Genomic DNA, 26,381 nt, shown 5'->3' with positions numbered 1-26,381 from the left:
GAGATGTTTAGGCTGGACATTGGCCATCGCCCTTCTCCTCCGATGCCCTCCCCCATATTTCAGTCTGATTACTAGGTCACACAGTCCTCATTGTCATAATCATCTGTGATTCGGCTGAATGTTGCCTCAGTGTGGGAATTGTCCTCAGCTCCGTATCTTCTCGCCTGATTCCCACATTTAGATTTGCTATGACTGAGAGTGCCACCGCCACTTTTGCTTCAAGTGCCCCTACTTCTATGGCTAATAAAGCCACTTACGGTATGTAGATTATGTCCTCCAGGTCCCATGTCATTCTATTAGAGTGACTCTTCATCTCATCCAGTAAATTATCAGGAAGAAGTTGCTGCACAATATCCCCAGATTGCTGTGGTTTAGAGGACTGAAGGGCAGAATGATAGTGGTGTCACTGACTGAATTTAAAGTCCGTAATGTTAAAGATTACTGTAATGGAGGTGGACGACTGACGGTGTCGCTGTTAGGCCTGTTTCACACTTCCGTTTTTGACCATCAGTCAAAATCCGCCGTTTTGCAAAAAAAACGGATCCGCCATTTTTATTGGCGGATCCGTTTTTTCCCCATTGATTTGCATTACCAATGGATCTTGACGAATGGCCATCCGTCGGATCCGTTTTTTTGCGGATCCGCCAATTTTTTTGCGTCCGCCGACATGCCCGGACGGACCACGTAACGTTTTTTTGGCTGAAGGATCCGCATTTTGTAGTGCGCATTCCCGGAGGAATGAAGTCAGCCGGAAATTTAACCCTGAAATCATTTCTGGCGGACGGTAAAGATTCTCTCTCTTTCTCCTCTCCTTCTCTCCTCTCCCCTCCCCTCCCCTCCCTGGGCAGTGATTCCTTTAAAATTCTTCATTCGACGGATCCGTCAAAAAAAACGGTCCGGTGGCATCCGTTTACATCAGTTAGCAACGGATCCGCTTTCCGCCATTTTGGCGGATTTTAACTGACACAAAAAAAATGAAGTGTGAAACAGGCCTTAGAGATAACAAATTTAAACTCTTTTCTCAAAAATGACATAATAAAGAAAGCTAGGTAGGTAGACGTGCCTCAAGCGTTCACCTTCAGCAGGGTGCTGTATTGGTGTGGCGTGTATCTACTGTATGTAATATTTGTAAAAATACAATTGATTGCAATATGCACACTTTGTGAGCTAGACAGTCACAGTTTCAGGATTTCACAACCTAAAACATTTATATCCCCGTGTAGGTCTTTCAAGTACAAGTCCAGCCATACCTATACATGGGCAGTCTATTCCTCAATTACGGGGGAAACCATGTTTGAATTGATATGCAAATCAGAATAAAGAACTATTTGTAGATCTGAGGCCTCTGTCAGAGTCACTCCAGCTCTGTGCCATGCCCAGCACTGCCACCTCCTGCTTGTCTGATGGCTCCTTTGCCTGAAGTCACCCATCATAGTGTAATCGAGGAATGGACTGTCCAAGGAAAGGTATTGCTGGACTTGTGTTTGAAAGTTAAACTGCATATAAATAATTGATAAACAAGTAAAAGAATTTTCTTAAAAGGAGAGTATCAGACATAGGCAAAACCACACAGAATTAATATTCCTTACTAATCAACAAAATTCAAAGTGCATCAAATGGAAGAAAAAAAACTGCAATTCTATAGTTGTTTTGTGGATTGTTTGGTTTTTTTTATTTACCATGTTCTATATAAGGTAAAAAAATATATATATGGTTATCCAGGTAAGTACGAGTATGCAGACACCAAATATGTATAGCTTTGTTTTTTTATTTAAGTGATAAAAAAAATTGTAAGAAAAAAAATTAGCTTTTGTCGCCATTTTTCGAGACCCATAATCTTTTCAGTTTTCTGGATATGGGCTAGCTGATGGCTTATTGTTTGTGCCCTGATTTTTCAGGCTCCTCATCCCTGAAAAAGAATAGAATCCAACAAATTCTGCGCTCCCAAATCCTAATGCCCCTCCCTCCTGAGCTCAAGTGTGTCTAAACCACATTTAGCATCCACATATTTGGCTGGGGTATAATTTCCAACATGGGGTCACTTGAGGAGGGTATACTGCTTTTCTAGCACTTAGGGGCTCTGTATATGGAGTCCGCAAACTACTCTGGGAAAATCTGTGCTGTGCAAATAGCGCTCTCTCCCTCCCGAGTCTTGCGATGTGACCAAGTAGTACTGTAAAGCCACATATGGGGCATGGCCACATTCAGCAGAAATTGTGTGACAAATTTTGGTGCCATTTTTACCCAATTGGGCTAGGTTCAGATTTGCGTATGTCAGAGCTGCGGAGGGCTGCGTAGTTCCATGTAGCTCCGCCCACTGCCGCACCTCCTCCATTCAGCTCCGCCTACGTCTGTTATCTTTAACATTGGGTACGTAGGCCATGCGGATGTATGCGGATGCGTCCACATGCATCGTTTTGACGCTGCGGCGACCTCAGCAAAATGCAACATGTTGCGTTCGACACAGGTCGCCGCAGCGTCAAAGCGACATATGCGGACGCATCCGCATACATCCGCATGGCCTGTGTAGCCAATGTTAAAGATAGAAAAACAAAACCAATCAATATCCTAAAATAAAAAAGTAAAAATAAATAGCAAAAATTACATGAAGGTAGTAATAATAATAAGGGTATTTAGTTAACATAATTTTGATCAAAATAATGTACAAGCCATCCTGCTACGTCAATGTTAAAGATAGGTACGAATGAGGCAGGCAGATGTAGGCGGAGCTGAACGGAGTAGGTGCAGCAGTGGGCGGAGCTTCACAGAGGAACTACGCAGCCGTCCGCAGCGCTGACATCCGCAAATCTGAACCTAGCCTTGCCCATGTGAAAATGTAAAATCTGGGGCTAAAAATGGATTTCTGTTAAAATTATTTTTTCTTCACTGTACAGTGGTCTAAAATTCAGTGACACGCCCATGGTGTCAATACGACCACTGCACAGTTAGATGAATTTGAGAGGTGTAGTTTGTAAAATGGGGTCACTTATGGGGGGTGCTCTTGCTGGGGGTTCTGTCAATGAGTCATGGAACACACAAACCATAGCAGTAAAATCTGCACTATAATATGACACTATTTGCCTTCTGAGCTTTGCACTCTGCTTCAAAAGTAGTTCCCACTTACATTTATGGTATTGCCACATTCAGGAGAAATAGCACAACAAACTGAGATCCATTTTTTTCTACTAGCCCTTTTAAAAATTAAAAATTTAGGGCTAAAACAACATTTTAGCAGTAAAATTGTAATTATTTTTTCTTCACCACCCAGTAGTATAAATTTCTGTGGACTCCTAGATGAATTCATTGAAAGGTGTAGTTTGAAAAATGGGGTTTCTTATGTGGGGGCTTTGCTGTTCTGGCACCTCAGGGGCTCTGCCAATGTGACATGGCAACCTCAAACCATTCCAGCAAAATCTGAACCCCAGTATGGCACGTCTTCCCTTTTGAGCTTTGCACTGTGCCTCAAAAGTAGTTTTCGATCGCCTATGGGGTATTGGCACACTCAGGAGACATTGCACAGCAAATTGCGCTGTGCATTTTCTCCTGTTACCCTTGTGAAAATAAAAAATTTGGGACCATTTTAGTGGGGAAAAATTAAATTTTTTTATTTTAACAGCTTATTGTTATAAACTTCTGTGAAGCACTTGGGGATTCAAGGTGCTCACTACACATCTATATACGTTCTTTCAGGGATCTAGTTTCTAAAATAGGGGTACTTGTGTGTGTTTCCACTGTTCAGACACAACGGGGCCTCTACAAACCCAACATGGCATCTGTTCTAGATTTCCAACCATTTTTGTGTTTAAAAAGTAAAAACGGCACTCCTTCCCTTCCAAGCCCTGCCATGCGCCCAAACAGTAGGTTTCCCCCACTTATTGGGTATCTGTGTACTCAGGACAAATTGCACAACAAATTTTGAAGTTCATTTTCTCCTGTTAGCCTTGTGAAAATTTTAAATTTGGGGCTAAAGAAAAAAAAAAGTAAAATATTCATTTTTTCCTTCCACATTGCTTTAATTACTGTGAAGCACCTCAAGGGTTAATAAACTTAAATGCACTTTTGAGGGGTGCAGTTTTTAGAATGGAGTCGCTTTTGGATATTTTCTGTCATATGGGCCCCCCAAAATCACATCAAATGTGATCTGGTCCCTAAGAAGATGGTTTTGTAAATTTTGTTGAAAAATTGCTAATTAAATTTTAGGTCTTCTAACTTCGTAACAAAAAAAATTATGTTTCAAAAATTGTGCTGATGTAAAGCAGAAATGTGGGAAATGTTATTTATTAACTATTTTATGTGACATGAATCTCTGGTTTAATGGCATAAGAATTAAAAGTTTAAAAATTGTGACATTTCTAAAAAATTTTCCAAATTTCCAATATCTTTACAAATAAAAGTCATATCATGAAGTAATGTCACCAGAAAACAGTGGGATGCGTTGAAGCGTTCCAGAGTTATTATCACATAAAGTGACACCAGTCACATTTTAAAAAATGAGGTCACGTCATTAGCCTACAAAGTGGCTCGGTCCTTTAGGGTTTAAAGCATTAATACTTAGTTTGTTTTATCTTTTTTATTATACATTTTCTTTAAAGCAAGCACAAAAGTAACACATTAGGTTTTTAAAAACACTGCCTCACCCACTATTCCTTACCAACTTCTGGTAATGCCCACATCAGAGTCTGACGGGTATAAGTTAGGCATGTGTTCAGCCTGATGTCTGGGATATTGGTCATCTAATATACAGTCACTTTGTCATTGGACATGATGACTTCTTTCTGTGTAACTGAAGCTTTACTGGGGAGATGATCTATTCTAGGTATGTACCGAGTGATACTAGCAGTTTCCCTCTGCACTCAGGATTACATATTAGCTAAGAAGACATCTGAGTCTGTCACAAGAAGCAGACATCATCCTGTATCAGAAGGATGGAGCAGAACCCACAGCCCCATCATGGAGCCTCACTCACAAATACCCAAGAGATACAGTGACCAGAAGATCCTGGACCTTACCAACAAGATGATTGAGCTGCTGACCGGAGAGGTGAGCGCTGCTGGGAATACTGGGGCATTATACAGTAACACAAGGGATGATGTGTCTGGGTGATGACTGTATCATTGTGTGTCAGGTTCCTATAAGGTGTCAGGATGTCACTGTCCATTTCTCCATGGAGGAGTGGGAGTATATAGAAGGACACATGGATCTGTACAAGGACATCATGACTGACCATCTTCTCACATCACCAGGTAGGTAAAACTGTATTCAGCTCAGTGCCAACAATGGAGCCGATTCTTTAGACTGGCATTGAATATGCCAATCTTATCCCCTTCACCACCTTGGGTTTTTTCATTTTTCCATTTTTTGTTCCCCTTCTTCCCAGAGCCGTAACGCTTTTATTTTTCTGTCAATATGGCCACTTGAGGGCTTGTTTTTTTGCAGGACGAGTTGTGCTGTGAAATGGCAAAAAAAAAGTGCAATTCCACAATTTTATTTTTTTGTTACCATGTTCTCTAAATGCTAAAACTGACCTACCATTATGATTTTCCAGGTCATTATGTGTTAGGACTGACGGAAAGCACCAAATTATAAAATAATAGGTGCGTTCGCAGCCCGGGGTCCACCGTTCAGAGGTGGTACACTGCTGCTAGGTAATGGCGGAAGAATAGAGCGGCGTAAAAACAGTCACACGTGGGTTACGTCACCCAATGTGAACAGGAGCGGACTCTGTTAATTCACAGAGCCGCACAGCCGCTGAACGTGGATGCTGGAGCCTGTTTAACTCACAGAACCCGGCCAAAGAGCGCACAGCAAGCAGCCACAGAACTCTACCCCAAGGACACGGGGTTAGAGTCCTTCTAGGCCCACTGAGCGCGCGGCGTCACTGAGACGAGCGCCGCTATAGACGCTGACTATGGAGTGTGGAGCACAGGGCACTGAGGCGTGCCGAGTCACTGATGATGGCTAATGCCTGCCTCAACTCTGACCTACCTATGCCTAAACCTGGGCGCTAGCAGGCTAGGCTGCACAACACATGCGTACCAAGGGTAGGGGTTTCATAATGAGTCAGTCACCAGAGACATTCATATGTGCATACACCACTCACTCCTTATAGTCTGAAAATACAGGCTATCCTAGCGCATGGCCGAGCGGCCATGCGAACCTTTTATAGCCGCGAGCGTCCGGGACCTTCCTGGCTTCTCGGATGGGCCAGTCCGAACACGAGCAGGACCTGGGCACGTGACCCTTGATCTCCAATGGGAGATCACTCCACGGGCATGCTCAGTGGCCCGACATGGGGACTTAGTCCCTGGAGAAGCTCGCTGCTGAGCAGCCTGCATTGCCATAGGTGTGCCAGAGGTGGCAGCAGCAAGCAAACCCACGGAGCTGGTCTGGGCAGAGCGCTGGGACAGACGAGTTGGCTGAGCAACCTCCTCTGCGGCTGGAGAGGAATGGGAGACCGCTGAAAGTAAGGCTCGGGATTCCCGCTGTGCAGCGACAGGAACCCGACGCCTAACAATTATGAGTTTGTAGATGCCTAATACGGTATGTTCTTTTTTTATTTAAGTGATGAAAAAAAAATCCAAAGTTTCTCAAAAAAAAAAGTAGCCATTTTCCAAGACCAATATCACCTCAATTTTTCATGATCTCGGGTTGAGTGAGGGCTTCTTTTTTTGCGCACTCAGCTGATGTTTTTATTGATACCATTTTCCCTTTATTGCATTTTAATGCAATGTTGTGGCAATCAAAAAAATGTAATTCTGGTTTGATTTTTTTCTTGTTACACCGTTTACCGATCGGATTAATTATTTTTATGTATTGATTGAATGATTATGAACGCGGCTAAACCAAATATGTGTAATTTTTTTAAATTTTATTTTGAAATATTGGGGGTGATTTAAACTTTTGTATTTGTTCTTAATTTTTTAAATATTTTTTAAAACCTTTTTTTTTTTTTTACTACTTACTTCAATAGTCTCCATGGGAGACTAGAAGCTGTGATCATCCAATCGCTTGTGCTACACAGAGCAGGGCTGCAGTCCTGTTCTGTCTAGCAAAAATGCTCACTTGCTGTGAACGCAAAACGCTGGGAGGCACTCATAGCTATCCTGCAGACCCCGGGTTGTCATTGTCATGCCAACCCATCGGCGACCCCCGCTCATGTGACATGGGCGCTAATGGGCAGAACTAGTGAAGCGCTTCCAGCACAATCATGTTAAATGCCGCTGTCAGAGATTGACAGCAGCATTTAACATGTTAGCAACCGCAGCTGGATCGCGATTCCACCCGTGGCTGTTAGGCGGGACATGTCAGCTAATGAAATCAGCTGACATTTGTCAGAAAAGTTGCGGGCTCATCGCTGGAGCCCTCATCAAACAGGGGGAGGTTGCCTTAGAAGTACCTATACATCTAAGGTCAGAAAGGGGTCAATGGAGGACTCGCTTAAAGGGGTTTTCCAATGAGCAAAGTTAATTTTAATGAATAGATATTTGAATAATAATAATTTCCACAATTATATGTGTTTTAAAAAAATTGTTCCTATGCTGATAAATCGTATAAATGTGCCCCTGCTGTGTACTATGTAATGGCCGTGTCTGACTGTGCAGGAACATGGTCTGCAAATACCACATCCTGGGCAGGAGAGGATGCAAAAATGAGTGCACAGGCAGGACAGCACATGATCGCAAATATTTTTTTCAGGTAAACATTGCCTAAAAACAGGCAGTGATATATTTTGTTTCACAAAATGAATCAGCTGTGATCCCCGGCTGTCCTGTCTGTATCCTCTTTTGCGTCCTCCCCTGCCCAGGAGCTGTGGTACGATCAGACCATGTTCCTGTACGGTCAGACACAGCCATTAAACAGTACACAGCAGGGGCACATTTATAAGATTATCTCAGCACAGGAACATTTAATTTAAACACATCCAATTGTGGAACTTATTATTATTCCAAGATTAATTAATTAAAATATTCTCTGTTCATGGGAGAACCTCTTTAAGTACGATGCACCAAATTCATTAAGGGGTCGCATGCCACTTAATTTGTGGTGTGCGACTCAATGCACCTTGCCAGAAATGCTACTCCAGTTATGGACTGAAGCAGGATTTCTGACATGAAAAATGTCATCACTTTTTGGAGAATTTGACAGGCAGGTGTAGCCATGCCCCATCCCGCCCTGGCTCCTCCCCATCTCTGCATAATCGGCAAGATTTTTTTTGCCACTTCACGTTGCACAAATTTTTTTGTGATTTTTTTTTTTTTTTCCACTAGTGTTCTGGTGTAATAGCTTTGATGAATCACCCCCTAAGTCTTCATTCAGGCTCGCCGCTATGCCAATGCATGCAAATATCTGCAATGTTGAAGCGATCACACTGCCATGTATAATGGATCCATATGTGTAAAATATCAAATCATCTGTAAGTTGGCGTTTGTCCCTGTTAACACCTGTGGATGTTCTCCTCCTCTGTAATTTGGCACCTCACTACTACTCCCACAGGCAGCTTCCATCCTAGTGCTGGTCACTGAGGATAGGGGTAGGTCATCAACATCACATGGTTGGACAGTCCCTTTAAATGTGATAGGAACTAAGCTCAAGAGTAATGGCTAAGAAGTGGCCACTGAAGCTCACATAACAGTACCGGTGTCCGAGCATGCAAGTTGTCTTTCCTTAGTTACACCTCATTACTGACTTCTGGATAAATGTGTCATTGTTTCCACCACAGATGGCACCACGGGCACAAATGTACCAGACAGAAGCCCCAGTCCTCTAAGTTCTCCAGATAATGCAGAGAAATATGGTGTCCTGCAGAGCGGTCAGGTAGGAGGCACGTCAGATATCCTCCTATAATAACCTTCCATCTGCAGACCAAACTTACATGTTCTTTCTATATTTCCTCCTTGTCTGTTCAGAGTGAACATCTGTGTGATATCAAGGCTGAAGTTATCGGAGAAGACGAGGCCACTAATGTGAAGGCTGATCCGCAGTGTAAGGAGGAGGAAATGCCATTAGATATTGGAATGGGTAAGGAACAGCGTTTTCTTCCAATAATGTTTCATCTTGTCATATTTAATATTCTGTTAGGGATCTGGATTTTCACCCATGTATTCGTCCTTAAAAAGGTGTGTATATAATTGTCATGCAACTTCAGACTTCATCACTGCGCCCAGACTGAGCAAAAACGCCATATGCCATGGCGCACATTTGTTAAATGTTAAATTCGGAATTTCTGACGAGCCAGAGAAGATAGCGTGACATCCCTTAAGCTTTTGCTCATGTTCTGTGCCTGTTTAATAAGGTTCAAATGAAAGGACATAGTTCTGAGGCACTACTATGTGGAGAAAAAAGTTTAATCCCATGTCAGCAGCTTGACCTAGGGTTAGAAGAAAAAAAAATCTCCATTCCTAAGCTGGGGGGGACGCCTGCTTTGAACAGATTTAGGGATTCACAATTTGGGATTTCAGCAAGGCTACACGATCTCTCAGGTTCTCTTCAGGCAACACAAGGCTCCGCAGGGTGTCTGTCAACAGTACAGTGCGTCATGTATGATTAGCTGGAGCTCAAGGACTCCACGGGCTCATTGATGGCACAATGTGTATTGCAGGCCTTCTGGAATACGGTATAACCCATCTTTTGTAGTCCATATGACTGTAGCAGAGCTGTGTGTGTGCTTTACTATGCCTTTATTATAGGTGTGAGTGTACAGTACTATGACTGTAGCAGAGCTGTATGTGTGAAATATGGGTGCAGTAGGAAAGTATCTCCATATATATTTAGGCTCTGTTCCTATGTTGCTAACACATTAGAGCACATGTACCTGTCCTTCTGCCATATCCTGGACCGGAGTACTTTTTTGTTACTCTTTAGACAATGTGTGCCTAAAGAAGGAAACTGAACCTGAGGTCATTAAAAAAGTCAAAATAAAGATATCAAAGGTAAGAAAAAACTTTTATTAACAAACAATGGTTAGATGGTGGCACTGTAGGAGATGGGTGATCACCTAAAAATAAAAATCACAATGGTAGTTCTATGAGAGTGTATTTACAAGAAGTGTGAAGCAGGTTCATGCCAAAAACAGAGGAAAGCGATATGGAATTGCACAAATGGCACGAGGTGAATGCTTGTGCAATAGAAATTATTATCAATAGGCAAATTACTGTGAACAACTACAGGATACTTGAAATCACAATTGTTAAGCACTACCCACCTACTGATGGAGTGACAGTATATAAAATGTATGAATCAGTATATAAAATGTTGTATTTACTGTATATTCAGTGGATACGGAAAGTATTCAGGCCCCTTTAAATTTTTCACTCTGTTTCATTGCAGCCGTTTGGTAAATTCCAAAAAGTTCATTTTTTTTCTCATTAATGTACACTCTGCACCCCATCTTGACTGAAAAAAAAACAGAACTGTAGAATTTTTTTGCAAATTTATTAAAGAAAAACTGAAATATCACATGGTCATAAGTATTCAGACCCTTTGCTCAGTACTGAGTAGAAGCACCCTTTTGAGCTAGTACATGAGTCTTCTTGGGAATGATGCAACAAGTTTTTCTTTTTTTTTTAAACCAGTTATTTTTATTTAGGTTTCAAAAGATTTTAAACAATATACATGTAACAATTCACATATCTTGTAGTAATACAATCAAAGCCATCCCCCCTCCCCCCTCCCCCAATACTCCTTATGCTGGGTATAATTGAGAGTCTTAGCAATCATATAACCGCCATCCAGGCGGACCATATTTTTTCGAAAGTTCTTTCACCATGCCTTCGCCTGTAAATGCTTTCCTCTAAATGCATTACCATACGTGTCTGAGCAATAAATTCCCTCCTAGTGGGGGGTTCCAAATCCTTCCATTTTCGTGCTATTAGTTTGCGTGCCACATACAGCAACCTCGCTATTGCCACCTTGTAATGTTCTGAGACAGGTATCCCATCCACCTCCCCCAAAACACACAGCACTGGATTCCTGTCGAGCGTACATGCATAAGCTCTCTCAATTTTGTTGATAACGACCAGCCAGTATGCTCCCAGCCGCAGACACGACCATAACATATGTAACAGTCCGGCCTGGTCTGTGCCACATCTAGGGCAGCTAGAGTCTCCCCTCAAGCCCGCCTTGAATAGGACCAGCGGTGTTTTGTATGTTCTATGTATTACATATAATTGGGAGAGCCGTGCCTGCTCGCTTAGAGAGATCTTCGGGATATATTCAAGAATAGCCTCCCATTGTTCTGTTGTGAGGGTACCCACCTCCCTTTCCCATTTACTCTTTGCAGTGAGGTGACTGTCCCCCAGATAAGAGTGTAGTAGATCATGATATATGCTTGATATAACTCCCCTCGTCCCTCCCTTCATACACACAAAGTCTAGTACAATGTCGCCCTGAACCGTCATGGCTCCCAATCTACACTGTGCCCTCCAAGCATGTCGAAGCATATAGTATTGAAACCCCCATACCGAAGGCAAATCAAATTCCTCTTTCAATGTCTCAAAGGTCTTCAGGTCCGTTCCACTCTGCAGCTGGCACACATATCTCACTCCTTTCGCCTTCCAATTGCCCATTTGACACAGCTTATTAAGTTCCGGCAGATGCTCATTGTCCCACACCGGTGAGTACCTAGTCAGCTCATCCACCCCTCTGATCCTTTTAATGGTGTCCCATACCTTCTGAATCAAGCCTATGGTAGGATATGGTGCTCCCAGTTTCTTAAAGGTTCCATCCTCTAGACCCTGGATAAGTGGGTGTCTCCCCGTCACATGTACCAGCACCCGGTGAGCTGCTCCTCCACAATCGAGCTCTCTCCACCCCCTGACATGCTGGCCCTGTACTGCCAAGAAATAGACCCATGGACTTGGTGCGGCCAGTCCTCCCTCTTCCTTCCCTTTTTGCAGAGTTCCAAATTTAATCCGTGCCTGCCTCTTGCCCCATATCAAGGATCTGAAGATAGAATCAATGCCCCGAAACCGTTTTTTTGGTAGCCATATCGGCGAATTGTGCAAAACGTACATTAGTTGTGACATAAGGACCATCTTAATCAGGTTAGTTCTACCCGTTACCGTTAAAGCCAATTTGCACCATGCACCTATTTTCCCTTTAAATTTCTCTAGCAGAGGAACCAAATTCAGATCCGTGAATCGGGATAGTGGAAGAGCTACCCATATCCCTAGGTATCTAAACTGTGAAACTAGCTGGAGTTGTTTCCCCCTCTCATCTATCTCCTCCGCTTCTATTGCTCTATCCACAACCATGACATAAGACTTGTGCCAATTTATCTCCAGTCCCAAAATGCTTCCAAATTGTTTAATTACATCCATCGTGCACCCTAGTGTCTCTCCTGCACTTTCCAAAAACAACAGGATGTTGTCGGCATACAATGATATTTTTTTCTTCCAGCTTCCCAAATTTAAATCCGACCACTCCCCTCTCAGCTCTGATCTTGGCTGCCAGGGGCTCCACTGCCACCGCGAACAATAGCGGGGACAGCGGACACCCCTGCCTTGTGCCCCTATGCAAGTCAAACATCCCGGACTGTTCTCCATTCACCTTAACTACCGCCTTTGGGGATGAGCACAATAACTTCACCCAGGCCATGAACGCGGGGCCGAATCCCATCAGTTCCATGATTTTCCATAAGTATTGCCATTCCACGCTATCAAATGCTTTTCTAGCGTCCAATGACATCACTATTCTCCTGCCACCATTATCAGCAGGCAGTTGCATATTAACAAATAATCTTCTTAAGTTAACAGCTGTGGAGCGGTTAGGCATAAAGCCCGACTGGTCCTCGTGTATAATGGTATGCGCAACCCCGGTGAGCCGGGTGGCCAGGATCTTAGCGAGTATTTTGACATCCGTAGTCAACAACGAAATGGGCCTGTACGACTCCGCATCCATGGGATCTTTTCCCTCCTTCGGCAGAACTACTATCACCGCTTCCTCCATTGATCTCGGCAGTGCCCCCCCGTCACTAAAGCCTCATCAAACACAGATTTCAATTTCGGAGCCAGCAGTTCCACTAACTCCCTGTACACCTCCCCAGGTAGAACATCAGCTCCCGGTGATTTGTTATTGGGCATAGACAGTATTGCACATTCCACCCCTTCACACTCACAGGTTCTTCCAACCTCAACCTATCTTCCTCAGACAATTTAGGTAGTGAAATGCCTTCCAAAAAATTATCCACATCCCCCTCTGTGTCCCGTGCTCTCGAAGTGTACAGTGCCATGTAATATGCCTTGAAGACCTCCAGTATGTCCTTTGTGTCTGTCAGAGTCGCCCCTGTTTGATCTCTCAGTTTATACACCCTGGAAGACTCCCTCTGTGCCGCAGATATCACCGCCAACTAGTGACCCACTCTCTCTCCTTCTTCAAAGAATTGGGCTTGCTGAAATGCCCTTTTCCTCTCAGCTTGCATCATGTGCAGTTTATCAACTGCCTCCTGAGCTAATTTTAGTCTATTGTGAGCTTCACTCGTTGGCGCCGAAATCATGTCTGCCTCCGCTCTTGTCAGGTCATCCTTTATTTGTTGATCTGCCAATTTAGTTTTGGTCTTACACCTCACAATCTCACTTATAAAAAGTCCCCTCGTAAACGCCTTCATGGCATCCCATACCGTTGTGGCCTCAGTACTCCCTTCGTTCATTCAAGAAGTGCTCTAGCTCTTTGGTTATGCCACCCATATCCACCACTTTAAGCCAAGTCGGGTGAAGACGCCAACCTCCCCTCTGACCCTGAGCAGATCTCACCAGAAGCGTGACCACCACAGGACCATGATCCGAGAGAGTCCTCTGTAGGTATTCCACCTCCCCCACCATCCCGTCCATAGCGGTATCCCCCAAAGCCAGGTCTATCCTCGACAGTGTTCCATGTGTTGCCGAATGACATGAAAAAGTCCTCTTACCCTCATTTCGCTCTCTCCACAGATCTACCAGCCCAAGTTCCCCTACATACGTGCCAAAGGCAGTCATCCTGTCCTGTCCAGCTTCCGTACCTGCCAGTCGTACTTTATCCCAATAATCATTCATAGTGTTGTTAACATCTCCCATAATCAACAATGGAGTCTCCCCCCATCTGCCTGTCAGTTCCAGTACTGCTTGTAGTTTCTTTTTAGAGTAAGGTGGAGGGATATATAAAGCCACTAAAATCATTTTGTGTCCGAACAATCTGCAAGCAATCCATACATACTGCCCTTCACTGTCTACATGCACTTCCAGCTCTTCATAATGTGTGTTTTTGTGTATTAGGACTGACACCCCCCCTGGAGTATGAGGAATAAGTAGAATGATATGTCTTTAGCATCCAGGCTCTTGACAACCAGTGCATAGTGTCTCTAGTGAGATGTGTCTCCTGCAAGCACGCGATCATAGGTTCACAGGATTTGATATGATTCAGAACAGCCGCCCTCTTAACCTTATCAGATATACCACGTACATTCCAACTTAACATCCGAACAGTACGGTTACTCATTGTGCATTAGAAAGATCAATCCATCATCATCAAGTAACATCATTACATTGTGGTCCCAATCATACCCGGTCAAACAGCACGAAAACCCCCATCTCCCTACATATCCGCCCCACCCACCTCCCCCCATCCCTCTCCGCTTCCCCTCCCCCCACCCTTCCCCTTTTGCAGTTGTCACTCTCTCCCCAACGTGAGAGTGGGAACTCAAAGAACCTGAGCAACGTCTCAGTATTCCGCACTTCAACCTGCGTCGTGTCCTCCTCCATCATTGGCAGCCTCTCCGCCATATTGTCAACAGTATGCATAGACCCAAACCATTAGTCAAACAATTAACCATAATACATAGATCCCAGTGGGGAGTTCTCCCCCTCCTCTGCGCTCCTATTTCGCAGAGTAAAGCAGCGCCACGACCCTGTCCAGTGATCAGTCTAGCAGGGTCATGTGGTCATATTGCCATTATCTTCTCTCAATTTGCTGCGGTTGCGTTCCAACCACGAAGCAGCCTCAACCGGTGACGGGAAAAAAATGACCTTTCCAAAAGCTTCCACTCTTAATTTAGCAGGATAAATTGTAAAGTATTTCAAATGCAAAGAGCGGAGCTGTTTCTTCACTTCGCCATACCGCAGTCGTAACTTTTGCACCTTGACTGAGTAATCCGGGTATATTTCGATTCGTTTGCCCTCCAGGTTAAGATCTGTCAACTTTCCAGCCTTTCGTAAGATAGTGTCCCTGTCTCTGCAATTCAGGATTCTGGCTAGCATCGTGCGAGGTCCATCTCCCGGCACGGGGGGTCTCATGGGTACGCGATGGGCACGCTCCACCGCAAACACTCTCGACAAGTTATCAGCACCAAACTTGTCCAGCAGCCAGGTTTCAATAAAGGCTGTGGGGTCAGCACCCTCAGCTCTCTCAGGGATGCCCACAATGCGCAAATTGTTCCTACGTGACCGGTTTTCCAGGTCATCATTTTTATTGGCTACTACCGTGATCCTCTGAGGAGTGTGCTGTTGTTGTGTCTTTTGCACTGAGGTTAAGTGATCTTCTGTTACACCAACTCTGTCCTCCACCTCAGTTAATCTGGCTGTAACTTTCTGCATAGATGTTTTTATGCCTCCCATTTCCTCTTTCAGGCAATTCACCTGCTTTGTCAGAGCAGTTAAGGCAGTATTGCAGTATAAGACAGCTTGGAATACATCCCGCAGGGTGGGCTCTGCTACATCTGCACTTTCAGCTGCCTGCACAGTGTCACCATCCCCCTATTCCTGCTGCTCCAGCTCTGCATTCGCTGCTCCAGCTCTGCATTCAGCACAGGCATCTCCTCATCGTCTTCCTCCTCATCTCTGTGCTTCTCACTCCCTCCATTTCCTTCTTCATCTGTCTCCATGCCCCTCACATACCTGTTCAGCCAGGCTGAGACTTCCAGCTTCTGTGCATAGGCTGTGTTTCTTCTTCCCGCCTCCTCCTCTCTCTCAGCGCCATCTTGGACTGGGGCACTGCGGCAGGCTCTGGCATCTTTCTGCCTTTTGCGGCCCATGTCTGTCTCTCTGAGTCTGGCAGAAGCTTGCCCCTGACTCCTGGGACCTTCAGACATCTGATCCTGGTAAAGGAATTAGCTAGTTCGGGCTCTGTGCAGGATAATTGAGGCTAATGGCGGCAGAGAAGCACAGCCACCCGACTTCTCACATCAAGAGCTAGGCCCCGCCCCCGCAACAAGTTTTTCACCCCTGGATTTGGGGATCCTCTGCCATTCTTCCTTGCAGATCCTCTCCAGTTCCGTCAGGTTGGATGGTGAACGTTGGTGGTCAGCCATTTTCAGGTCTCTCCAGAGATGCTCAGTTGGGTTTAGGTCAGGGCTCTGGCTGGGCCAGTCAAGAATGGTCACAGAGTTTTTCTGAAGCCACTCCTTTGTTATTATAGCTGTGTGCTTAGGGTCATTGTCTTGTTGGAAAGTGAACCTTCGGCCAAGTCTGAGGTCCAGAGCACTCTGGAAGAGGTTTTCATCCAGGACATCTCTGTACTTGGCCACATTCATGTTTCCTTCAATTGCAACCAGTCGTCCTGCACATTTTTCTTCAAGTGCCTCCTTATTGTGCATCTTGAAACAGCCACACCGCTAGTTTTCAGAGAGTCCAGTATTTCAGCTGATGTTATTTGTGGGTTTTTCTTTGCATCCCGAACACTTTTCCTGGCATTTTTCACAGGTCACACATGAGGAGGTTACCTTTAGTAGCCAGTCAAACCCATTTGTGTCAACTTCTGTGAATATTATCAGGCCAAAATCACCAGGGTATGTAAACTTTTGATCAGGGTCATTTGAATATTTTGGGTTGTCATTATGATTTAAAAAGATAAAACATAGTAGTTTGGCAATAAATGGCTTCACCCAACCACTATCCATGAGGTAGTCCAAAAATGGGAACCTGAGAGACAGAAAAAGTGAGAATGAAATAAAGGCAAGAAACACTCCCTCATTCACCAATTATTAGAAAAAAATTCCCACAACTTTGATGTAATCCATCGCGTGCCCACAACGTTAAATATTTTTTTGAAAAAATGAAGTTGAGCCCCGCCCCCCATTTTTGTAACCAGCAAAGGAAAAGCTGTGAGCTGATATTAATAGGCTGGGAAAGGTTCATGATTAACTGTCTCTTCCCAGCCTGACCGGTTTGTTGACATGACAACCGGAGATTTCCTGGAGACCTCTATGGTTGTCAGTACTGGCTTGCTGTGAGCACCACCCAGTGGTCCGCGCTCATAGCAAATGAGTAAATCTGTTATATAGAGGCGATCGGATCATTGCCTCTATGTAGCATAGTCGATCAGGTTGTGGCAGCTTCTAGTCTCCCATGGAGACTATTGAAATTGAAGCATGCCAAAAGTGGGAAAAAAAGTTTTTAAATATATAAAAATAATAAAAGTTCAAATCACCCCCCTTTCGCCCCATTCAAACTAAAACAATAAAAATAAAATTAAACATACACATATTTGGTGTCGCCGCGTTCAGAATCGCCTGATCTATCAATAAAAAAAAAGGATTAACCTGATCACTATACGGTGTAGCAAGAAAAAAAATCAAAACGCCAGAATAAGGTTTTTTTGGTCACCACGACATTGCTTAAAAATGCAATAACGGATGATCAAAAGATCTGATCTGCACCAAAATGGTATCAATAAAAACGTCAGCTAGGCACGCAAAAAATAAGCCCTCACCCAGCCCCAGATCACAAAAAATGGAAACGCTATGGGTATCGGAAAATGGTGCAATTTTAAATAAAATATTTTTTAAAGTTTCAAATTTTTTTCACCACTTAGATAAAAAAGAACCTAGACATGTTTGATGTCTATGAACTTGTAATGACCTGGAGAATCATAACGGCAGGTCAGTTTTAGCATTTAGTGAACTTAGTAAAAATGCCAAACAAAAAACAAGTGTGGGATTGCACTTTTCTTGCAATTTCACCGCACTTGGAATTTTTTTTCCTGTTTTCTAGTACATGACATGGTAAAACCAATGTTGTCGTTCAAAAGTACAACTCGTCCCGAAAAAAAGAAAACAAGCCCTCACATGGCCATATTGACGGAAAAATAAAAAGTTATGGCTATGGGATGGAGGGGAGCGAAAAACGAAAACGCAAAAGTGAAAAACGCTCCAAAGGTTAATACGGCTAAACACCCTTTCGTGCCACATGAAAGGCACTAAAGGGTGTTATTTTATTATATGTAGTTGGCTTGTGACATTAAATTTGTACATGACATCTATGTGTTCTATATCTTTATTCTATCTAATCTTTATATCCTATTCTGATGGTTCAGGCTGTGAACTTACTGCACTTGACTGATTAACCCCTTCCTGACATGAGACGTACTATCCCGTCCACGGTACCCGGGCCCGTATGACCGGGGACGGGATAGTACGTCTACCGCGATCAGCGGCGCCCACGTGGTGAGCGCCGCTGATCGCGGCCGGGTGTCAGCTGATTATCACAGCTGACACCCGGCACAATGTGTCAGGGGCGGTCACGGACCGCCCCCGACACGTTAACCCCTTGCACACCGCGATCAAACGCGATCGCGGTGTACCGGGAGTTAAAGGGAAGCATCGGCAGGGAGGGGGCTCCCTCCGTGCTTCCCTGAGCCCCCCACGGCAGCGCAATGTGCAGCGCTGCTGCGGGGGGCTCCTTTCCTCCAGGCCCCCGAATCCAAGATGGCGACGGGGGCCTTCGGGGGGCCTGGGGAAGCTGGCTTCCTCAGTGCCTGCAAAGCGCAGGCATGAGGAAGCCTTGTGCACTGCCTGTGACAGATTGCTGATCTGTCACAGTGATCTGTGATGTGACAGATCAGAGATCTGTCACAGGACAGTGATGTCCCACCTGGGACTATGTAATAAAGTAAAAAAAAAATTAAAAAAAAGTGTAAAAATAAATTTAAAAAAATCGCCAAATAAATTAGTAAAAAAAAAAAAAAATATTCCCCAATAAATTCATTTTTTGAAAATAATAAAAAAAAAAGCAATAAAAGTACACATATTAGGTATCGCCGCGTCCGTAACGACCCGCCCTATAAAACTGTCCCATTAGTTAACCCCTTTAGCGAACCCCTTAAAAAATAAAAATAAAAAACGAAGCAAAAAATAATGATTTATTATCATACCGCCAAACAAAAAGTGCAATAACGCGCGATCAAAAAGACGCATATAAATATCCATGGTACCGCTGAAAACGTCATTTTGTCCCGCAAAAAACGAGCCGCCACACAGCATCATCAGCGAAAAAATAAAAAAGTTATAACTCGCAGAATAAAGCGATGCAAAAATAATTATTTTTTATATAAAATAGTTTTCATTGCATAAAACCGACAAAAACATAAAAAAACGACCTAAATGAGGTATCGCTGTAACCGTACTGACCCGAAGAATAAAACCGCTTTATCAATTTTACCACACGCGGAACGGTGTAAACGCACCCCCCCCAAAAGAAATTCATGAAACGCTGGTTTTTGTTCATTCTGTGTCCCAAAAATCGGAATAAAAAGCGATCAAAAAATTTCACGTGCCCGAAAATGGTACCAATAAAAACGTCAACTCGTCCCGCAAAAAATAAGACCTCACATGACTCTGTGGGTCAAAATAAGGAAAAATTATAGCTATCAATATGTGGTGATGCAAAAACTATTTTTACAATAAAAAGCGTCTTTTAGCGTGCAGCAGCCGCCAAACATAAAAACCGCCATAAATAGTAAATCAAACCCCCCGTTATCACCCCCTTAGTTAGGGAAAAATAATAAAATAAAAAAAATGTATTTATTTCCATTTTTCCATTAGGGTTAGGGCTAGGGTTAGGGCTAGGGGTGTGTTGGGGTAGGGTTGGGGTAGGGTTGGGCTAGGGTTAGGGCTAGGGTTAGGGCTAGGGCTAGGGCTAGGGTTAGGGCTAGGGTTAGGGCTAGGGTTAGGGGCGTGTTGGGGTTCGGGTTGGAGTTAGAATTGGGGGTTTCCACTGTTTGGGCACATCAGGGGCTCTCCAAATGCAACATGGCGTCTGATCTCAATTCCAGCCAATTCTGAGTTGAAAAAGCCAAATGGTGCTCCTTCCCTTCCAAGCTCTGCTATGCGCCCAAACAGTGTTTTACCCCCACATGTAGGGTAGCAGCCTACTCAGGACAAATTGCAAAACAATTTTTGGGGTCCAATTTCTCCTGTTACCCTTAGGAAAATAAAAAATTGGGGGCAAAAATATCATTTTTGTGGAAAAAAATGATTTTTTTATTTTCACGTCCGAGTGTTATAAACTTCTGTGAAGCACTTGGGGGTTCAAAGTGCTCACCACACATCTAGATAAGTTCCGTGGGGGGTCTAGTGTCCAAAATGGGGTCACTTGTGGGGAGTTTCAATAGTTTAGGTACATCAGGGGCTCTCCAAACGCACATGACACCCGCAGACCATTCCATCAAAGTCTGCATTCCAAAACGTCACTGCTTCCCTTCCGAGCCCCGACGTGTGTCCATACAGTAGTTTTCTCCCACATATGGGGTGTCAGCGTACTCAGGACAAATTGGACAACAACTTTTGGGGTCCAATTTCTCCTGGTACCCTTGGGAAAATAAAAAAAATGGTGACTAAAAGATCATGTTTGTGGAAAAAATACGAATTTTTTATTTTCACGCCCGGGCGTTGTAAACTTCTGTGAAGCACTGGGGGGGTCAAAGTGCTCACCACACATCTAGATAAGTTCCTTGGGGGGTCTAGTTTACAAAATGGTGTCATTTGTGGGGGGTTTCCACTGTTTAGGTACATTAGGGGCTCTCCAAAGGCAACATGACACCCGCAGACCATTCCATCAAAGTCTGCATTCCAAAACGTCACTACTTCCCTTCCGAGCCCCGACGTGTGCCCATACAGTAGTTTTCTCCCACATATGGGGTAGCAGCGTACTCAGGACAAATTGGACAACAACTTTTGGGGTCCAATTTCTCCTGGTACCCTTGGGAAAATAAAAAAATGGTGACTAAAAGATCATGTTTGTGGAAAAAATACGAATTTTTTATTTTCACGCCCGGGCGTTGTAAACTTCTGTGAAGCACTGGGGGGGTCAAAGTGCTCACCACACATCTAGATAAGTTCCTTGGGGGGTCTAGTTTACAAAATGGTGTCATTTGTGGGGGGTTTCCACTGTTTAGGTACATTAGGGGCTCTCCAAAGGCAACATGACACCCGCAGACCATTCCATCAAAGTCTGCATTCCAAAACGTCACTACTTCCCTTCCGAGCCCCGACGTGTGCCCATACAGTAGTTTTCTCCCACATATGGGGTATCAGCATACTCAGGACAAATTGGACAACAACTTTTGGGGTCCAATTTCTCCTGGTACCCTTGGGAAAATAAAAAAATGGTGACTAAAAGATCATGTTTGTGGAAAAAATACGAATTTTTTATTTTCACGCCCGGGCGTTGTAAACTTCTGTGAAGCACTGGGGGGGTCAAAGTGCTCACCACACATCTAGATAAGTTCCTTAGGGGGTCTAGTTTCCAAAATGGTGTCATTTGTGGGGGGGTTCCACTGTTTTGGTACATCAGGAGTTTTCCAAACGCGACATGGTGTCCGATCTCAATTCCAGCCAAAAACGTCAAATGGCGCTGCTTCCCTTCCGAGCTCTGCCATGCGCCCAAATAGTGGTTTACCCCCACATGTGGGGTATCAGCTTACTCAGGACAAATTGCACAATAACTTTTAGGGTCCTGTTACCCTTGGAAAAATAAGAATTGAGGGTGAAAAGATCATTTTTGTGGAAAAAATATGATTTTTTAATTGTATGGCTTTATGTTATAAACTTCTGTGAAGCCCATGGGGGTTCAAAGTTCTCACCACACATCTAGATAAGTTCCTTAGGGGGTCTAGTTTCCAAAATGGTGTCATTTGTGGGGGGGTTCCACTGTTTTGGTACATCAGGAGTTTTCCAAACGCGACATGGTGTCCGATCTCAATTCCAGCCAAAAACGTCAAATGGCGCTGCTTCCCTTCCGAGCTCTGCCATGCGCCCAAATAGTGGTTTACCCCCACATGTGGGGTATCAGCGTACTCAGGACAAATTGCACAATAACTTTTAGGGTCCTGTTACCCTTGGAAAAATAAGAATTGAGGGTGAAAAGATCATTTTTGTGGAAAAAATATGATTTTTTAATTGTATGGCTTTATGTTATAAACTTCTGTGAAGCCCATGGGGGTTCAAAGTTCTCACCACACATCTAGATAAGTTCATTAGGGGGTCTAGTTTCCAAAATGGTGTCATTTGTGGGGGGTTTCCACTGTTTTGGTACATCAGGGGTTTTCCAAACGCGACATGGTGTCCGATCGCAATTCCAGCCAAAAACGTCAAATGGCGCTGCTTCCCTTCCGAGCTCTGCCATGCGCCCAAATAGTGGTTTACCCCCACATGTGGGGTATCAGCGTACTCAGGACAAATTGCACAATAACTTTTAGGGTCCTGCTACCCTTGGGAAAATAAAAATTGGGGTGAAAAGATCATTTTTGTGGAAAAAATATGATTTTTTAATTGTACCGCTGTACGTTATAAACCTCTGTAAAGCCCTTGTGGGTTCAAAGTTCTCACCACATATCTAGATAAGTTCCTTGGGGGGTCTAGTTTCCAAAATGGGGTCACTTGTAGGGGGTTTCCACTGTTTAGGTACATAAGGGACTCTCCAAACGTGACATGGCGTCCAATCTGAATTCCAGCCAATTTTGCATTGAAAAAGTCAAACGGCGCTCCTTCCATTCTGAGCTCTGCCATGCGCCGAAACAGTCGTTCCCCCCCACATATCGGGTATCTGCGTACTCAGGACAAATTGCACAATAACTTTTGCAGTTCAATTTCTCCTGTTACCCTTGGTAAAATAAAAAAAATTGAACCTGAAGTATTTTTTTTATGAAAAAAAGTTAGATGTTCATTTTTTTTTAAATATTCAAAAAAATTCCTGTGACGCACCTAAAGGGTTAATAAACTTCTTGAATGTGGTTTTGAGCACCTTAAGGGGTGCAGTTTTTAGAATGGTGTCACTTTTGGGTATTTTCTATCATATAGACCCCTCAAAGTGGCTTCAAATGTGATGTGGTCCTAAAAATAAAATGGTGTTGTAAAAATGAGAAATCGCTGGTCAACTTTTAACCCTTATAACTTCCTAACAAAAAAAAATTTTGGTTCCAAAATTGTGCTGATGTAAAGTAAACATGTGGGAAATGTTACTTATCAAGTTTTTTGTGTGCCGTATCTCTGTGATTTAAGGGCATAAAAATTCAAAGTTGGAAAATTGCGAAATTTTCAAAATTTTCGCCAAATTTCCGTTTTTCTCACAAATAAACGCAAGTTATTTGAATTAAATTTTACCACTATCATGAAGTACAATATGTCACGAGAAAACAATGTCAGAATCACCGGGATCCATGGAAGCGTTTGAGAGTTATGACCTCATAAAGGTACAGTGGTCAGAATTGTAAAAATTGGCCCGGTCATGAACGTGCAAACCACCCTTGGGGGTGAAGGGGTTAAATGTCAGGTGTAAAATCAGACGACACACGCATGGTCTTTGTGCAGTGCTATTTTTTTTCTTGCACCCATTGAATTGCATTGGCAAGTGCGAACCAGTTCTCGCATCCACTCGCAGCATGCTGCAGTTTTTTTCCTCCGTCCGATTAGAGCTGAGGAAAAGCTCGATGAGCACTCACTCGGTTGCCAACATTGGTCAGAGTGCAGTGTGATGTTTTATCAATTTATACGCTCATGTAAGCGAGCTCTAAAAGGGGGGTACTTTGAGGAATCCGAAACATATTCTGATTTGTTTCAACGGTGTTCTAGTTTTGCTGCCTTCAGTCTGAATCTACAATGTGTATACTCAAACTTTTGACCAGTACCGTAAATAGAATTAGTGTCTGTGTATTCTACGACACAGCATGTTATGCATATTATCCTGTTAAAACTAGCTATTAAATGACGGGTTGATAGTATCCTGGAATAGACATATAAAAGTGATCTTTTAAACCTTTGGAATACTCTGTATGAATGACCCGAATGTGCTGACAAGGATAAAATGGAGGTTCAGATAAGGTAATTATTACATATACCTGTAAATAAGTGACTACCATATAAATCCATGTATTTGTCCTACATTAAGTTAAAATCTTAGAAGTATTATGAAATAAGTCTATTTTGTGGTTTGTAAAACCTAAAAATATAATCAAATCTATTTTTATCTTGCAGAAAATCCTAATAAGAACTTGGAAGAAAACTGCTGTGTTACTCCAAATTATATAGAAGACGTGAAAGATACCTTGCAACGTTCGTCAGTAGGAAATCTCATCCATGATGTGCATATGGAACTTCACACTACAGCGCAGTTCTCTAATCTTCAAGAACATCCTCCTAAGCATTCACAAATTGTTACAAGCCAGACAGAGGCTGCAATGTTTCAATGCGGTGAATGTGGAAAACAGTTTACAAAAAACGCAAATCTTTTCCAACATAAAAAAATTCACACAGGGAAGAAGCCATACTCCTGTTCAGAATGTGGAAAGTGTTTCACACGTAAATCGGTTCTCAATCAACATGAAATGATTCACACAGGCCAGAAGCCGTTTACGTGTTTGGAATGTGGGAAATCTTTTAATCAGAAATCTTTTCTTTTTAAACATAAAAAAATTCACACTGGAGAGAAACCGTTTGCATGTTCTGAATGTGGGAAATGTTTTACCCAAAAACCTCACCTTGTTCAACATCAAAGAACTCACACTGGGGAGAAACCATTTTCTTGTCCTGAATGTCAAAAATGTTTTTCTAGTAAAGCAAAGGAAAGAGAGCATCAGAGAACTCACACAGGGGAGAAACCTTACTCATGTTCTGAATGTGGGATCTCTTTTGCTCAGAAACTTTCTCTTGCTGAACATCAGAGGATTCACACAGGGGAAAAGCCATATTTGTGTTCAGAATGTGGGACATGTTTTATTAATAAAACCAAACTTAGGGATCATCAGCGAATTCACACAGGGGAGCAACCATTTTCATGTTCTGAATGTGGAAAATGTTTTAACCAGAAATCATATCTTGTTAACCATCAAAAAATTCACTCTGAAATCAAGCCATATTCATGTTCTGAATGTGGAAAATGTTTTATCAAGAAATCTAAACTTGTTTACCATTGTAGAGTTCACTCAGGGGAGAGGCCGTTTTCATGTTCTGAATGTGGAAAATGTTTTACTCAAAAATCATCTCTTGTTAGCCATCAGAAACTTCACTCTTGAAAGAAGTCATTTTTGTTTATAGCATAGGAAGCATTTATAAAAAAAAAATCAGAGCGTTGATTCCATGCTAATTATATCAAAAACATTTACGCAACAATCAACAATTTAAATACAACAGGTTCACGCATGTAAAACCGCCAATTAAAAAAAAATCTCCTTTTGTGAATGTGAAATTTTCCTAGATTTTTCAAACCCTAAAATGTTTCTACCTGAGGTAACCTGTGGTTGTAATTCGTTGTCAAAAGAATTGAGAAGAAATGTCTATCAAAAGTTGCGGGGACCCGGCTTTCCTATTATAGATTTAACCATACTACACTGGAAACAAGTGACATAGAGAATCATGGACTCTACAGTCGTCAGAAAAGTATAATTTTTAATAATGATACTTTAAGGCTGTGGGCCCACGTAGCGTTTTAAAACGCTCACTAAAAACCGGACTCCTTCCCAGAAATCGCGCGTTTTTTTCCGTGCGATTTCACCATGATTTTACCGCGATTATGATCGCGATTTTGCCGCGATTTTCGTGTGCGATATTCAAGCACTTTCCAAGCGATTTGAAGCATCGCTTGGAAAGTGATTGACAGGTTGGTCACACTCGTCAAACATAGTGTTTGACAAGTGTGACCAGGTTTTTACTATTGAGGCCGCCTATGCGGCATCAATAGTAAAAGATAGGATGTTAAAACGCTAAAAAAAAAATAAAAAAATCGGGGTATATTTACCTTCCGGCGTCCCGCGCTGCATTCCCGGGCCTCAGCGTTCCCAGTAATGCCTTGCGAGACCTGTGATGACGTGGTCTCGCGTTGCTATAGCAATCTCGCGAGACCGCTAGAGTCACGCGAGACCACGTCATCACTGGACCGTGCCGCAAGGCATTACTGGGAACGCTTAGGCCGGGAATGCAGCGCGGGACATCGGAAGGTAAATATACCCCGATTTTTTATTTTTTATTCTTTTTTTTACAGGGGTATGGTACCCAGGGCCTGGAGGACAGTCTCCTCTCCTCCACACCGTGGGTACCAACCACACATGAGACGCTTAACTTCCCGCATGGTGGGCATAGCCACATGCGGGAAGTAAGCGATTCTCATGCATTCCTATGGGTGCGGAATCGCGGCAATTCTTTGCGA

At 43.2% G+C, this 26,381-nt stretch overlaps 1 protein-coding gene across 1 annotated transcript in view; it reads left to right on the top strand.

Annotated features, from left to right (window-relative positions):
- LOC141100208 (uncharacterized) overlaps positions 1–26,381 on the top strand; it is a 161,514-nt gene that overhangs the window by 68,128 nt on the left and 67,005 nt on the right. The window contains exons 3-7 of the mRNA XM_073588551.1: positions 4,858–5,040; positions 5,126–5,243; positions 8,720–8,814; positions 8,907–9,018; positions 24,215–25,063. Of these exons, the coding sequence (XP_073444652.1) occupies positions 4,858–5,040; positions 5,126–5,243; positions 8,720–8,814; positions 8,907–9,018; positions 24,215–25,063 (1,357 nt within the window). The remainder of the gene's footprint in view (positions 1–4,857; positions 5,041–5,125; positions 5,244–8,719; positions 8,815–8,906; positions 9,019–24,214; positions 25,064–26,381) is intronic.

Source organism: Dendrobates tinctorius, unplaced genomic scaffold (assembly GCF_039654945.1).
Source record: "Dendrobates tinctorius isolate UK_male_01 unplaced genomic scaffold, ASM3965494v1 ptg000103l, whole genome shotgun sequence".
NCBI lineage: Eukaryota > Metazoa > Chordata > Amphibia > Anura > Dendrobatidae > Dendrobates > Dendrobates tinctorius.
Note: the sequence above shows the minus strand (reverse complement) of the source record. Positions and strands in the feature narration are given on the sequence as shown.